The 16,381-nt window shown below is 37.4% G+C and overlaps 1 protein-coding gene across 1 annotated transcript in view; it reads right to left on the bottom strand.

Moving 5' to 3' along the window:
* TNIP3 (TNFAIP3 interacting protein 3) overlaps positions 1-16,381 on the bottom strand; it is a 157,073-nt gene that overhangs the window by 29,301 nt on the left and 111,391 nt on the right. Inside the window, exons 8-11 of the mRNA XM_045997403.1 lie at positions 10,760-10,885; positions 7,130-7,217; positions 5,166-5,290; positions 1,626-1,706 (exon numbers count right to left, since the gene is read on the bottom strand). Of these exons, the coding sequence (XP_045853359.1) occupies positions 1,626-1,706; positions 5,166-5,290; positions 7,130-7,217; positions 10,760-10,885 (420 nt within the window). The remainder of the gene's footprint in view (positions 1-1,625; positions 1,707-5,165; positions 5,291-7,129; positions 7,218-10,759; positions 10,886-16,381) is intronic.

Raw genomic sequence — 16,381 nt, 5'->3', positions numbered from 1 at the left:
TCTTTGTTTAGCCCAATCAAAATCCAGGAAAAATATGTGAGTATTGATGGTTTTCTGTAAAATTTATTAATATACGAAGGGTCTTTTTTCAAACCTTTCCATAGTTTTCTATGTGTTTACATTGATTATTACAATGAAATATTTCTTCTAGCTTTTTAAAAGCAGAATTTATATTAATAAATTCAAATTTATATTAACCAATCACCATGTGCTTGCAATATTGTGCTTTTTAAAATCAACACATGATTTGTAAAATATAGTCAGTGAATGGATAATATCACCTTTTTCTTTTCTTTTTTTTAAAAGATTTTATTTATTTGACAGACAGAGATCACAAGTAGGCAGAGAGGCAGGCAGAGAGAGAGAGGGAGAAGCAGGCTCCCTGCTGAGCAGAGAGCCAGATGCAAGCGGGACTCGATCCCAGGACCTTGGGACCATAACCTGAGCCCAAAGCAGAGGCTTTAATCCACTGAGCCACCCAGGCGCTCCTCACCTTTTTCAAAGTACAGATTTTCAAGGAATAATAGTTTTACCTTAAGACAACATTTAGAAATAATTTAGGCTGCAGTTTGGAAGCTTTAAAATTATATGCTAGATAGAAGGAAGAAAAAACACTATGACCTGTGTTTTAGTTTTCTTGTAAGGGAAGTCTGTAACTTCCTACATTAAGAGAAATCCAACACTGTCAATATGGGACAGAGATCAAGAGAATAGTCACAATGACTAAAAAGAAGGATATTCTCTTAATTATAAAACAAAATACCTAATCCTGACAGGCAATCACTAGGTAAATCTTATGCTGGAAGTAGATATGGGTATTTAGTATGGGCTATATAATATTACTCTATAAGGATATCTGATCTGTTGGCATTTTAAGGATTAACATTTCTATGCTATGGTAACATTCTCTGCTATCGTTCAGTAATTTTCCAGAAGGGTTCAATATTTTATGTAGTATCAACAAGGAGTAGAAGGCACCACAGAGAAGACATGAAGGATATAACATGTATAATTGTTTAGAAAAGTAATTTAAAAATGGACAACATACACCGGGCTAAAATTGTTATACTTTCGCTTCTTCATCTGTCAAGAAGAATAAAGAGTTTCTAACATTCATTAAACTGAGAAAAACAGAACTCAAAATAACATCCATTACATCCCTAATGGCATTTTAGAAAGAAACATTTTTTTTAATGATAATGCTCCTTAACCTCTATGTGGTAGGATGCCCAGCTCATAAAGTCATAGAACTTAAGTCAATTACACTTAAAGCCTGTGACAGTTTGAGTCTCAAGGAGTGTCAGGTTGCAAGGCATAATGGCATAGTTGATAAGCTCACATAGTCCATGTGGATGAAACATCTTAAGTTTTGAGAAAATTAAGATTATAATTATGGGATTTATGACTGTCATTTTTCACTCTTCTACACAAAAACTGAGAGACTGAGTAAGAGAAATAAAAGTGAATAAGAAAAAAGCACTCGCACTCAAAATAACACTTTTCAATATCCTAGAACTAAATACTGTGACCCAATAACAAAAATAAAAGACTCTAGATATACATTCTCTTTTATTCTTAGCATTAAATCATGTTACATGTTGCTTCAACTAATATTCCTAAATTACCTCTTTTCTCTGTTTTTCCAAACATCTTATCTTTTGTTCAAGAGAATTTGTCAAGTTCTTTCTGCTTGATGATTGACCACACTAAAAAAAAAAAAAAAGAAAAAAGAATGAAACAAAATAGTCTACAACATAAGTTGGGGAAATGTTATCCTTCACAAACTCCATGCATTTGCCCAGCTCTCCTGTGGTGATTCATAAAAATATCTTATTCTAGAGGTACCAACCCTCACACCATAGTCCATCAGGTCTCTAGACCTGTTTATATTATGCTTCAGATTCCTTTATATGAAATAATTGACAAAATAATTCTCTAATAAATTGCAAATGTATCTATACAATAGGGAAATAAGAACTTAGGATTTCATGAGTTTTGATTTCAACCCCTTTCCAAAAAAAAATAATAATAATTCTTATAGAAATCAGGTAGGTTTCATGGACACATTTTGGATATATATATTGAGCATATGTGCTGCCGAAGTGAGCACTGGATTTTTATATTAAGTTATAAATATTTCTAAAAAGTCATTTCTGTAGATGTGTCCGTATCTGAAGAGTAACCCTGGCAAAAGTCAGAGGAATGATAGAGTCATCAAGAAAAAAAGACCAATACATATAACTAAAAGGCAGCAAACTGATTCTGAGACTATAATAAATTAGCTACCTCAGTGTCCATCATACAATTATGTTATAGAGAGGTTGGCATAGATGATCTGATATTGTGCAATTTTCACCAGCCTTTTGAATAAAGCCAATAGGTTATAAGTTGAGATAGAAAATAAATCATTGGCACAGCAAAAAATTTAACCAGCTTTCTTTTCAGCTCTTCCCCACCCGCCCAGCACTGGGGGTATTTATTTAAAGAAAGAACAAAAGCTCTGGAAACTGTGGGCCATCTGTCTAAATGGACCACCAACAAAGTTCACTTAAGTGCTGTTTTCTCTATACTAACTCAATAGTCTTGTTACCATCTCATCTCCAAGTCATATAAACAATACAACGAATCTGGTGATGAGGACAGTCTGAAGTCTGCTATTCAGTTTTAGGCTCAGTAGTTTTGGAAATTGATTACAGATATTCATGAACAATTAAATATTTTCAACATGTTTCAGCCTTTGCCAAAAATATTTATAGGAAGTGTTCTTTTACAATCTTCATGGGATTTCCAGGATTTTTTTCATTAGAAATGATTTATAAAATTCTTTTTCTATCTTTTCTCTACTTACCTGTATCTCACTCGATGTTTTAGGGCTAGATGATACTTTATATCTCTATAGACCCTGTTCTTAGCTTCCTTAGCTTCTTCTTATTCAGACCCATGAACAATTAGGGCCACATTTAAAAAGAGATATTCTTCTGCGGGTCAATAAGTTTAGAATTATTATACTTGCATCTGACCTCAAGAAGCTGATTTGGCCGAGTTCCAAAAGGAACATCAAAATCCAGGTGACAACGCATTGGTCTTATAACTGGGCTTTCCCTTTTTTAGAAGTCTAGATTCTTTCTGACTCAGAACAGACTATTAGGTACATTTGATTTGGAAAGTGCTGTGAGTAAACTGTATTTAGGGTATCCTGAACTCAGCAAAGCAGAAATTCAGTGAGACCAGATTCCAAACCAGTGGTTCTTAGTCCAAGAACACATAAAAGTCACTGTTGGAAGCTTGCTAAACATAGGGCATCATGAACGCTGAAACAGAATTTCTGAAAAGGGAGTATAGCACCTCCATTTTCTTCTTAATAAACTAATTTTTAGAGCAGTTTCAGGTTCACAGCAAAATCTAGTGGAAGGTACAGAGATTTCCTATATGCCTGCTGTCCCATACCTATGTACACGTTATCAACAACTCCCACCAGAGCAGTGTTTTTCGTACAATTGACAAACCTCTACTGACACATCACCAAAATTCATAGTTTACATCAGGGTTCATTCTTGGTGTTGTACATTCTATCAATGTGAACAAATGTATAATGATGTTACAGTATCATACAGAATAGTTTCACTGCCCTAAAAATCCTCTGTGCTCAGCCTATTTATCCCATTTCTATTTTTAATAAATTTCAGAGGTTATAGTGACTCAAACTAAAGTTCAAGTTTTTCCCGTTCCAGACCATGCCTGGAGGCATAGATTTGGGGTCCTCAAAAAGTCTCCTTTCTATTTGTGATATAGACAAAAAAACAAACCTCTGTCACCAGCAAACATTTGTATGACCCAGGCTTCTGGGAATCCAGATTAAAAGTAATTATATAGTGTGTATTTTTTTTGTCATATATAATTTTCTCTGCAAAGAAATTATAAAACATTTTGGACTTTAGTTTTCATTTTATAAATAAGAGTGACTGAAAAACTAGATCCTAAATCTGTAAGAGAGAGAGAGAAAACACAGTAATAAGAATTTCTTACAAGCCATAAATATATCACCAGGGGTTTCTCTGGAGATTAATCAACATGTTACCATGGTTCATATGTCTCAGGTATGTATTAAAACAAAGCAAAGTCAATCAAACACAAAATTTGGGGAGAAATTTTCATTTGTATTTGCTTTGCTTTCCAGTTACTTATGAAGGTATCTGATGTTTCAATAAATACAAAGATTTTTAAGTCATTGGTTCTACTAAGGGCCCACTTACAGAACAATTATTCCTTGTATAGTGTAACCTGTGCTTAAAGTATCTGGGCATTTCTCTCTCATTTATAATACCCAAAACAGCTTCAAAGATACTCAAATTCTGCCATTGCTAAATTAAGTATCTAAATATCTAAATCACTTGGTTTGATTCTACACTAGTAGTAAAGTTCTAAAGTTCTAAAAGTTCTTCTAAAAAACTAGTTCTAGGAGCACCTGGGTGTCTCAATGGTTTAAGCCTCTGCCTTCAGCTCAGGTCATGATCTCAGGGTCCTGGATCAAGCCCTGCATCGGGCTTTCTGCTCAGCGGGGAGCCTGCTTCCCCCCCTCTCTGCCTGCCTCTCTGCCTACTTGTGGTCTCTCTCTCTCTGTTTGTCAAATAAATTAAAAAAAAAAAAACAAAAACAAAACAAAAACTAGTTCTAAAAAGTTCTAAAGAACTAAAAAGAACCAAAGTTCAAAAAAGTTCTAAAAAGAACTTTAAGAAAGCACTTTCACTCATTCATTCATGTAGTAAGTTTCTGTTGCAGTAACCAGTAACCCAACAAAATTATGGTATTAATTGTACATATATACTCTTTCATTTCCAACTACATGAATATTGTTTTTTTTTTAATTTTACATTGAGCCAAATTTCTCTAACGCAAGGGCGATATATGGAGCTCATAGGAGCCCACTGAAAGGACTTGGTAAACCAGTACAAGAAGAAATGTAGCTCAGAGGGACCAAAGGAAATGCTAGGGTCACCCAGATACTTTTCCTTTGTTAAATAACATTGATTAAAAATATGTAGCAGAGAGTACCTAAAGAAAACAAACTAGCCATTTCTATTTTTATTCATCATTGGCTAATGAACCATAAGAAATGCAGTTGATGCTAGAGATGGACAACTCATCCCCTAGAAATGTGTTCTTACCTCTGCATGCTCCATAGAACCTTCAGCAGCACTCGTTCTAGTTGTTCCCTGTGCAAGATGTGCCGTGGAAGCTGTTTTTCCTGGGGTCTTGGAAGACAGAGAGATAAAGAGAAAGAAAATGTTTTCTGCAGTGTTTTTTGAAGTGAGATCAAATATGTACAATTTTAAAAAGACCACACAGTTAACTCATGACAGAAAACAACAGCAATAGTTTTCATTAAAAATGAAGAGAAGTGAGCCCGTATACGATTTACACAGAATAAAGTCATCGGCACAGCATCTGTGATTTTAACTTTTCTTCTCTTCCAGATAGGGATTTCCCAGGATGTCTCAAGGAGGCAGGCTGTGACTAAGACAGGACTATTAGCCTTGCCTATGGTAAGTAAATTGTCATTCTTCCTTTACCGGCAGTTTCTCCCACTGGAGGAGGAAGTTACCACAGAAAGCCTGGGCAAACCAAGTCTTGCCTCAGTAGCCAAACTGCTATAACTTCATTGTATTTCCCAGAGAATTAGGTAACTGTTGACTTTTTGACAACTCTGTTACTTTCTTCCCTTAAGGCCAGATTTTCTGGCAATGCCTTCTAACTGTGTGCTGAGCTGTGTTGAACTTAATGAGTCATTTGCAATTCTGTAAGTGCTACTAATTCCTATGGAACTAAAAGAGAAAATCCATTGCAACAAAAACTGGCTATTGTTTGCAAAGCTAATCTTTTATATTGGCAGAAAGCTTAACCTCGGTTCTCAAGTTTAAGACTGTCTTTTCCATAGATCAAGTCCAGATTTTCTCCATGATTCATTTGCAGTTCAATGTTTTGTTTTGTTTTTGTTGTTGTTGTCATTTTATCACTAATATTTTAGTGTTAACTAGTTGACGCATCCTTTTACTGGACATTGAGGTAATGGAATACTGGGTCGTGGAGATAAAAGCGTGAAAAGATGGATGCTTGGAGCTACACAAATGTGTCATGGTAGAGCAGAAGACCTCATTCTGGGCTTGCAAGAGAGGGAGCAAAAAAACAGCCAAGAATATGGGAAGCAAAAGAAAGAATTTATAGTCAATCACTTAATTTACATTTTCCTTTACACTTTCCTATGAGATGGCCTCTTATATGTGGGGTAAATCCTAAAACTCCTGAAATTCAGACTCTTTAAAAGAGAATAGTGGGTGCCCCAAATTTGACTGTCCTTTTTCTCTTTCATATCTTCCATCACTTCCCAGCTCTTCCTGTGCTCCAGCCATCCTGAATCCCCCTCATTTCCTGAAATAAGCCATATGTCTAATACACGTTGCTTTCTCTGCCCAGAACATTCCCTCCTCTGGGCCCGCGCCAATTAATTGACCTGGAAACCTGGCTAATGCTTCTCTTGCCCATGACCTTATTTGACCTCCTTTTACCAACCAAGCAGAGCCCTTACTTAGTATTTATAATAGTTTATTTGCATGTTTGCATGGTTGCTTCTGTGCCTACAGCACCGTAACACACAGCACATGTTCAACGCATTCTGCTGAATGAAAAAATTGATGTATATCTACATGCCAAATTTATAGATTTTTGCTGTCTATATGTATATGTACATGGTTTTGTTTTCTCCTGGTTTTTGGTCTGTCCTAGGGGTGCACTCTAATGAAATAGAGTGATGTTTCCTTAAGCAATATCCAAAAATGCAGGTGGGAATCAAATTGTTCAAATTTCACATATGATCTGATTTTAGGGGATATAAGCAGAGATTCCCTGGAGACTGACACTTCATTAACACTAAAACCTGCTCATCAAAAATGAGGAAAACAAACTATAATATGAAAATATTTTTTCCCAATCCTCCTCCCCTACAATAGTTACACGTATATTGTTCAAGGTTCCCTTCAGCCTTATCTGTGTACTTGGTAATAATAAACCCAGTGGATATGGTAACATTAACCTAGAGGGGTGCTCGAAAAGGACATTTCTTGCCAGAAAGTACCGTCCTTGGCCTTGGTGACTTTTGGGTCTCCTTTGTATTGTTCTCCCAATGCACACTCTTCGTTACAGCACAGCATGTCATGATGGCTCTATGGAGTGGAAATCCTCTACCTTTGCATTTTTCATCACAATTCCTTTGCCTCTTCTGCTATGCAGTTTAAGAGCAAACGGATTTTCAATTAGCTCCAGAGAACAGTGTGGTAACCTATGAATTAACAACGGCTCTTCCGGAGAGCCCCCAGTTTGGTTTGAGAAAAAAGGAACTTGCACTAGGCCAGCCTGAGAAATAAGCCAGATATAGTCTGTTAAACATGCCCTCCTTACCTCACCTCCAGCCTTCTCACATGCACCGTGTCAGAGTCTGGCTTGTAGTCAGGCTTTGTTTCCTGACAAGTCTTACTAGCTGCAATAACCCTCAGAGGAAAAGACATGTCATTCCCTGTTTCCACGTGGAATCTGAAGAGTCCTCACTGCTCAAGTGACTAAAATACTACACAGAGGAAAGTAATGAACAAAGAGGGATATGGTGAAGAACAAGAACCAAGGAACTACCAGTCCCTGGTTTGTAACTCTCATGTGAGTTGATGATAATTCTCTCAAAACTAGTCGAAGAGAGTTCATCACATTTCTGTAAATGCTTGGAGGCATTCCTTGTCAGGTAAAATAAACGTGTTTTTTTTTCTTTTTTCCTTTCTTTTTTTTACTATCCTTTTAGAATGAAGGTTGAAACGCTATTTTGCTTCCTGAACCTGTTTGCACAAATTTTTAAGTGAGTGTGCTATCCAGGAAGGACTGAGAGCATCAACGGGGAATACAAAGGTCTGACTGGAGTCAGCTCATTTGGACTCATAACTTGGCTTTACCATTCACCACTTATGACTTTGGGCATGATCCTTAAGGCCTCTGAGATTCAACTTCCACACTTGTTGTTTTTTATTTTATTTTATTTTTTAAAAGATTTTATTTATTTGTCAGAGAGGGAGAAAGAGACAAAGGGCACAATTAGGCTCCCCACTGAGCAAGGAGCCTAATGTGGGACTCGATCTCAGGACCCCAGGATCATGACCTGAGCCAAAGGCAAATGTTTAATAGACTGAGCCATCCAGGCATCCCTCAACTTCCTCATCTGTAAAATGACGATTGTAATAGTGTCCTCCTCCTTGGGGCACAATTGTGTCCTCCTTGCTATCTTTGGTAATTCATACAAAAGCTTAGATTAATAATAATATGATCTTAAAGATAGGGATATCGATCAGATTATTTGTGCAACAAATAATACGAGAAAAAGAAGGGCCATCAATCATTTAGATTTCACTTGGCTCTGAGTGGATGCCAAAAGGAAATAAGCAAAGGTCCCTGCTTCTAATGAAATTAATGTATACACTCATATGTGTGTACACGCACACACCTGCCTGTGAGAATTCAGAGGAGAGAGAGCTCATTCTCAGCTTTAATTGTTATGGAAGGAGCTTCAGTTTCTGCTGGGCCTTGAAGGGTGGGTAGGATTTTGGTAGGTGGTGAAAGCTGAGGTACACTGCTGTAATGTGAGCAACATAAACAGAACAGAGGTGGACAGACCCAAGTATGAAGGATTCTAAGAAGCCCAATGTAACCAAAGTAGAGCTCATCTAACGTTGATTTGGATAAAATTGTTAAAGGCTTTACATTTCACAGCCAAAATTTTGACTTTATTGCATAGGCCATAAGGGCCACTGAAGACCCTTGAGAAAAGGAATTTTACATTTTCAAAGTATCTTTTTCATAAAAAGGAACCTGGATATACGCATTACGTACCACATGAGTGAAGTTGACAACTGCAATACCACCTAATAGATATAATGAAAAATAATATTTGAAATATTTAACAATTTAACCATCACTTCGTCTAGGGCACACAGAATGAAGTAGTCTCACTCCGATATTAATCATGCACTTGTCATCTCTATTTGGATGCATCTCTTTCTCCACTGGGTATAAAACCCATTTCCTGATCTTCCACATAAAACTTGTCTTCCCCATCACATTCAGTGGCACCTTTCATGCTCCATGTTACAAATCTTAGAGTTGATATATTTGATTCCTCTTTCCCTCCCAACCTGTATCCAATTTATCAGAACATTCTGTAGGTACTTTGAAAGTATACCAGAAAGGAGAGCCCCGCATGGGCCCAAGAGCCTAGAGGCTTCCCAGTTGAATGAGAGAGCAGCAAAGGTGAAGTAAACGTACCTTTTGATAACTGTTTCAAAACGGGAACTTTAGTGTTTGTGTCCTGACTTTATTCATGTACACAATTTCAGAGAATGTCCTGTCGTGGCTGAAATCTGTCTCTGTGTCATATCCTGCTTCCACGTTTACTAGTTATGTGAACTTGGGCGAGGTGCTTAGCAGCTCTTTTAAGTGATCAATCCATGCTCATCCCGTAGGTGCAATAACCCAACACATTCCGTAGGTGCAATAACCCAACACCCTCTGTGCTTCTGCTCTTGCGCCTCCCCCCGTCTATCATCAATATAGGAGGTATTGTGAATCTTTAAAAATATGTCATTTCATGACACCTCTCTGCACAGAACACGCAGAGTGAAAGTAGAACTCCACAGAGGGGCCCACAAGGCCCTCACCTGCACTTCTCTGACTTCTTTCTCACTGCTCTTCCCTCTGCCCACTCTGCCCTGTGTCCCGTCCTCACTGCTGCTCCATGAACCTGGCAGGCACATTCCTTGTTCTCCCTGCCAAGAACTACCTTTCCCCTAGATATCCGCACGGTTCACCCCCTCACCTTTAACAGGTGATTGCTTAGATGTCCCCTGTTTCTTGAGTTCCTACTTGACCTCCTGATTTAAAGTTGCCCTCCCTCCCAGCACTTTCTATCTATCTACCGTCCCTGCTGTATTTTTCCATACCGCTATGTATAATACAATATAGATTTTTCTTCTTTGTGGCTTCCCACCATTAGAATGTAAACTTCATGATAATAATTTTTGTCTGTTGTGTTCATTCCATATTTTTCAAATATAAGATCACGCCAACTATTTTAGTGCCTACTCAAGGACACATAAGGCTCAGACACACATAAAGTCTCCTTAAATCAAGAATGTTCCTGAATCAGCTATCTTCGGAAGAGATTATAAAAGATCTAAGGATCAAAACCTTCAACTTCTTAGCCTCTAAACTAGGAAATCACCTCTCCTTCAGACCCCAAATTTGGGCTTGGATTAGGAGAGTCAGGTGAGGGAGGTGTCCCAAATTCCATAACATCATGGGGGAGGGGGTTCGGTTTTGTCCTTTCAGCTTCTAACTGAAGCAAGTTCTTTCAGGCAGTTTAGACTGCTGCTTGAAGTCTGTTCTCTCTGTATACTTTTAGTGTTTGGTGCATATTAGATACATCCTAGGGCAAAGTGGTTTCTGCTGATTAGTCTGTACTCTTTATGCAACTGCAGGTTCTATGCGACTTCCACATCTCAGCACAGCACAGAGCAGCCAGCAATCTGAGGCAGCTGGACCATCCACCCTCCCTGTGAAGGCAGCCCTGGTTCTTCACAGCCATTAGTTATTTCCTCCTTGGTGATGCCAGGGTGCATTGTGAGGCATCAACTCCAGCATTTACAGTAAAATAGTCATTATTTTTACGTACCTTTCCCTTCTGAGAGGCTGGAAGCTTCTTGAAGTTGGGGTCAATATTTATCATTTGAACGTTGGGAACTAACATAGTACCTTCAGACTCCAGAGTAGTGAAACCATCCATTTTTATTGAATGTATCTGTTTATGCATGAGTCTTCAGTAGGAAATTATAGCACACCTCCGCTTCTAAGAATACAGCCCGGAGGAGAATGACCACAGTCACACAAAGCTATATATTCTGCCTCCAAATCAAAAAAGATCGAGTAGGAGTATCAACCATTTTTTTAAAAAAACTGTTCTATTTCTGTGTATTTTCTTTTTATTCATTTTACAGGTAAATATTTTATCCTTCTTTATTTTGATTATATGATCTCTCTATATATTTGCCTCCATATAAATCCTGATTTAAGTTTTTTTCTCTTAATCTTTGTTACTATTTAATAAATAAACAATATAAATAATTGTACATGCTATGTGGGAATTTTTAAAAGGCATAAATGTGGTCTTCAATAACATTTCTTACATTTGCACAGTGCTTTATTGCATCTTACCAGATAAGTTAATATCTTGATTAACTCATGATCTCTCCAAATAGGCGCTGCTCTTTGTTTTCTGTAACTAATCCTTTCTTTGCTTGGTTAATGATATCTTCTGCCTCCAGGGCTGATTAAGTTTGCCATTGAATGCAAAGAGAAAAATGGTCCCTGTTCACCTTTGATTTTCTTTTGTTGTTGTTGTTTTTTAAGATTTTATTTATTTACTTGTCAGAGAGAGAGAGAGAGCCCGCGAGAGCACAAGGAGGGGAAGCAGCACCCAGAGGGAGAAGCAGGCTCCCCACTGAGCAAAAAGCTCTATGCCAGGACTCAGCTCCCAGACCCCAGGAGCATGGCTTCAGCCAAAGGTATACACTTAACTGACTGAGACACCAAGATGTACCTAACGTTTGGTTTTCAAAATAGACTCTCCAAACTCTAGGGACCATATTGAAGACCAAAACTTTGAATTGCAAAAGCTATTTTTTTTCCCTGAAAATTATCTTTAAAACCTTTTTAAAGATGAATTCCTCTTGAGCAGTTTATTTTGAAATGCCTCAAAAACCAACACAGATTAATGCATACAAAGAGGGGTGAGTAGGTAGGTAGACGTGTGGTAAATAAGTATAGTGAAAGATTGGTGGCAACATTTAGGTGGTGGATATATCAGTGTATATCATAAAATCCTTTCAACTTGGCTATATATTTGAAACTTTCAGAATAAAATGCTTGAGAAAAAGACAGAATCCAGGCATAAACCTTTTGCCATTAAGAACGGACAGAAAAGATGGTAGTTGAAAAGTCAATATAAGCTTTTCCTTATCTCTTCCACTCCCACCCCCTCACTGAAGAATAGATTTCAAAGTTTCATGGCCTGAGGGAAAATGAGAAGAGATCAGGGAATAAGAGTATCTGGATGGTTGTGAGGGCTCCAGAAGGAATCGAGCGCCACTCCCCTACTTCTACGGACTCATCCATCATCTATCCAAGTGCCCAGATGGCAGCAAAGAGTAGAGACAGCTTCAGCCTCATCCCCTGGGATGAGGGCCTGGAGAAGGGGCCAGTCCTGAAGAGAATTTCTCCATACCACCATGGTACCCAGCTGAGACCTTGTGGCATGTCTAGGTCCTGAGACAGCTCAACACCAAAGTGCTGTGGAAGCAGAACCAGATATTTCCTACATTTCTGAGAAGAATGAAAAAATGGTTAACTGAGAAGCTTGCAGTATTTACCATATATATGGCCCCGAGGATAAGAGGTGAAATGAGTGCCACGGAAGCTTCAATGACTGCCACCAAGGATATGGGCCAATGAAAAGACCATAAGGAGGAGCTTACATTAGTGCCAATGGCATTGTAGGATGGTGGATTATTGTAGCCTAAATGCTTTCACCCTAAAGTTGCCAGAAAATACAAGACATCCAGATAAATTCGGATTCCAGATACACTTTATTTTTCTATAAGTATGCCCCATGCAATATTTTCTTGTTTGTCTGAAATTCAAAGTTAACTGGGGCATCCTGTATTTTTATTTGCTATTTCTGACAATCCTCCTCCACCTTGATTACTTCGCAAAATTGGCTGCACAGACCTTATGTGCCATTATGGGGAGAAGGAGGGAGACGAGAGAAGGCCTGCAATGTCAATTGCCAGAGAAAACAATGAAGTGGCTGACATTCCCTGTAGCCAAGCAGATTACTTTATCTTGTAAGAGACAGGATAGGGTCCTAGAGTGAAACTAAATTCAGTTCAGAAAGCAAAAATATATATATTTTGCATACATGAGTTCTGTGGTTTGGAACATTATATTTGCTTTAATTTGAACTTTATAACAACTCTATGAGGTTGTCGGGAGAGTTATCTTTGATGATAACAAGGATTAAGTTGAAATTCAGAGATGTTAAGTGACATGGCCATGGTCATTGTATGACATGTGGGTAGCTGAACCCTTACGAGAGTTCACTTAACCCCCCATGTTTATTCCCCATGAAGAACCTTTTATCTATATGGGCAAGATATGAATAACACAGCTGAAAATTATTGGACAAAACATCATTCATGAGCCTGAGCCATTAAGGAATAGAATTCAGGAAAGTTTCAAGGTCATTGAGCTTTCTTGAGGGCTAGATATGAATTGGCTTGACCTTGGAGATTATATCCAAACAAAATCTTATCAGTTTCCACCACCACTTGCCTAGAGATTAACTTCTACTATGCATAACTAGTCATCTGCAAAGAGAAATTTAGCTTCCAAATCCTATAATCCTACTTGAATTAAATACTTTTTTCTCTTCTCAGTAAGAACATTAATTCCTTATCATGCTATATCAGTGCAGATCACTTTATTTTTCTCATACTTTGTTCATGTGCTTCCTCATCTTCATTCATGTACGCATTCTTATAACAACTATTTATTGATTATGGGTTATGGATTGGGTACTGTGCTAACTATAGATACAAAGATGAACAAAACAGACAGGTCTTTCACATATTTTCTGGTTTTAGAATATAAATCTGAAGATCTGAGGGACCACTCCATTGAGGATGGAAATGCTTCTGTGTCATTTCATAATCAATAAGTAATGAGCTTGGCCATTTCAGGTAAAAGAGATTACTTCCTTCCTGAGACAATACATACCAATATCATATGCATAAATGTGATACTATTTTTAATAAAAAATTATAAGTATGTATAATTTGGAAAAGCATATGTATATAAAGATGATGCTTGGAGGGGTGCCTGGATAGCTCAGTCCATTAAGTGTCTGACTCTTGGTTTGGGTTCAGGTTGTTATCTCAGGGTTCTAAGATCCAGCCCCACATCAGGTGCCACATTTAGTGAGGAGCCTGCTTGAGATTCTCTGTCTCCATCTCCCTGTGACTCTCCCCCCCAAATAAATAATACATTAAAAAAAATTACACAAGAATCACTGCTGAAATTAGATAATGGGATTCAAAGAAGAAGCGAGTTATTATATGAGAAAAATATAAAAAAAAGGTTGGCAGGGCTCAAGATCATCTTACTAGCATGACTATAATAAAGAAGAAGAAGATGATGATGATCGTGATGACGGCAATAATGCTATGCTCATTTAGCCCTTTATACTTAAAAACTGCTTTCACATCTTCACTTACTTTATATTTTTATCACTATCCATTTTACAAATGAGAAAACAATATTTTAATCTTCAAAATTACATTTTGATAAAGAATACTAGCTTAGCTTTAAAAAAAGGGAAATAAGGAAAGGGAAACTATTTTTTTTTCAACAATGTGGTTACAGAAAACGTGTGTCAACTTACTGTAGTTTGTAGGAAGTTTTTCTTTTATAATCTTTCCAAGAGTCATAAGTTTATATTACTCTCTGAATCATCAAAAGAATTTTCCCAGGGCCTTTTATTTTGGGAAAAATGTCCAGATCTAGAATTTGTTCTTAGTTACTGGGAAATCCTTCCTCAACTTGTGCCAAAGTTACTGAAAGCCAATTTCAGGTGCTGCCTCTTATTTAAAATCAGAAAAAGAAGAAGAAGAAGAACAATAACAACAACAAGAACAAGAAGAAGAACAAGAACAAGAAGAATCAGAATCCAAAGACAAGACAAACTTCTTAAACAAATTCAATTCTAGTGAATCTTTTAAAAATTTGGATAGCTTTTCTTCTTACTCCCAAATTGCACCTTTATTTCCAAGAGTTACAATAAATTCCAAGAATTTATTTCTATATTTTTTGGACAAATGGATTTCAATTCTCCTCTCACTTTCTGTTTTATTTTAAGACCTACAATTACAGGGTCACAAAAGAATGTTCATACATTAATTTTCTTACAGTATTAGGACCACGTCTTGGTTTAGTGTCACTTCTATTTTTAACATTCATTTTGGAATTTGAATATTATTCTCACTTAGACCATTTTGTTTTAAGGATTTATTTATTTATTTATTTATTTGAGAGAGAGGGAGAGAGAGAGAGAGAGTGCATGCATGCATGTTAGTTGGGAGAGGGACAGAATCTTAAGCAGACTCTCTGCTGAGCACGGAGCCCCACTTGGGGCTTGATCTCATGACCCAGGAAATCATGACCCATGAGATGATGACCCATGAGATCATGATCTGAGCTGAAACCAAGAGGCTAAGCCACTCAGACACCCATCACTTAGGCAATTATTTTTCTTTTGCCTACAAGACATTCAATGCTCTTTGCTCGCCAACTGTGTATTTCCACTCTCCCGAATATTAAATTAGAATGCTCTTATACTTATGTTCCTCATGTTCATCAATAATGTTTCTCTGTTTCCTCACAGCAGTGAGTCAGTCTGTTCATTTTCTTGAACGAAAAAGGGAACTTGACATATGTCTCAGGACCTTTCATTAAATCATATTTCTTTCATTCAGCTACACTTTTTCCTATCTCTTAAGTTATAAAGAAATTTATTTTCTGCTCCTGGAAAGGGAGCCTACTGTACTGATATTATGGTTACTTCATTCAGTGGAAAATGACAGACATCCTCCACAGTCTCACTGTCATTGGCTCACCCTTGTCTTATACCAAAAATAAATTTTCATATACTTCTTTCAGTCCTATAGATATCTCAGTGAGAATGCAAAAGTTTTTGTTTTGTTTTGCATGTAGGGTTCCCTCCTGTAGAGTGCTATTGGGTAAACAGTAATTCAGCTGAGATTCCAACTGGAAACTTAACTGTGTTTGCTCAAGCAATGAAATTTTTGAAGATACCTTCATACGACAAGTGAGGAAGATATGTTTGAAGTGTACTGGGATGCAGAGAGACTCCCAGGGGTTGTTCCTGGGAAACTTTTCTCAAAGAGAGAATGAAAACACAGGTGTTTTTTTTTTGTTTGTTTTTGTTTGTTTGTTTTTTTGTTTCTTTGTCAAATATTTTATTGGGGGAGGTTCACATATTCTGACCCTGTCTTAGGCCAGAGGATGACAAGAAGGTGACAGGAGCACTGGGACCCTGAAATGGCTTAGATGGAAGCAGCAAGAACCATGTCCAAAAGTCTGTTCCTCAATGCCTCAGTTTGCCCTTTATGAAATGGGAGACGTATGTTCCCTTCTGGGTCTGAAACACTGTTTGAGAAGATAA

Source organism: Meles meles, chromosome 2 (genome assembly GCF_922984935.1).
Source record: "Meles meles chromosome 2, mMelMel3.1 paternal haplotype, whole genome shotgun sequence".
NCBI classification, from domain to species: domain Eukaryota; kingdom Metazoa; phylum Chordata; class Mammalia; order Carnivora; family Mustelidae; genus Meles; species Meles meles.
The sequence above is the reverse complement of the archived record's forward strand: the minus strand, read 5'-3'. Positions and strand labels throughout refer to the sequence as shown.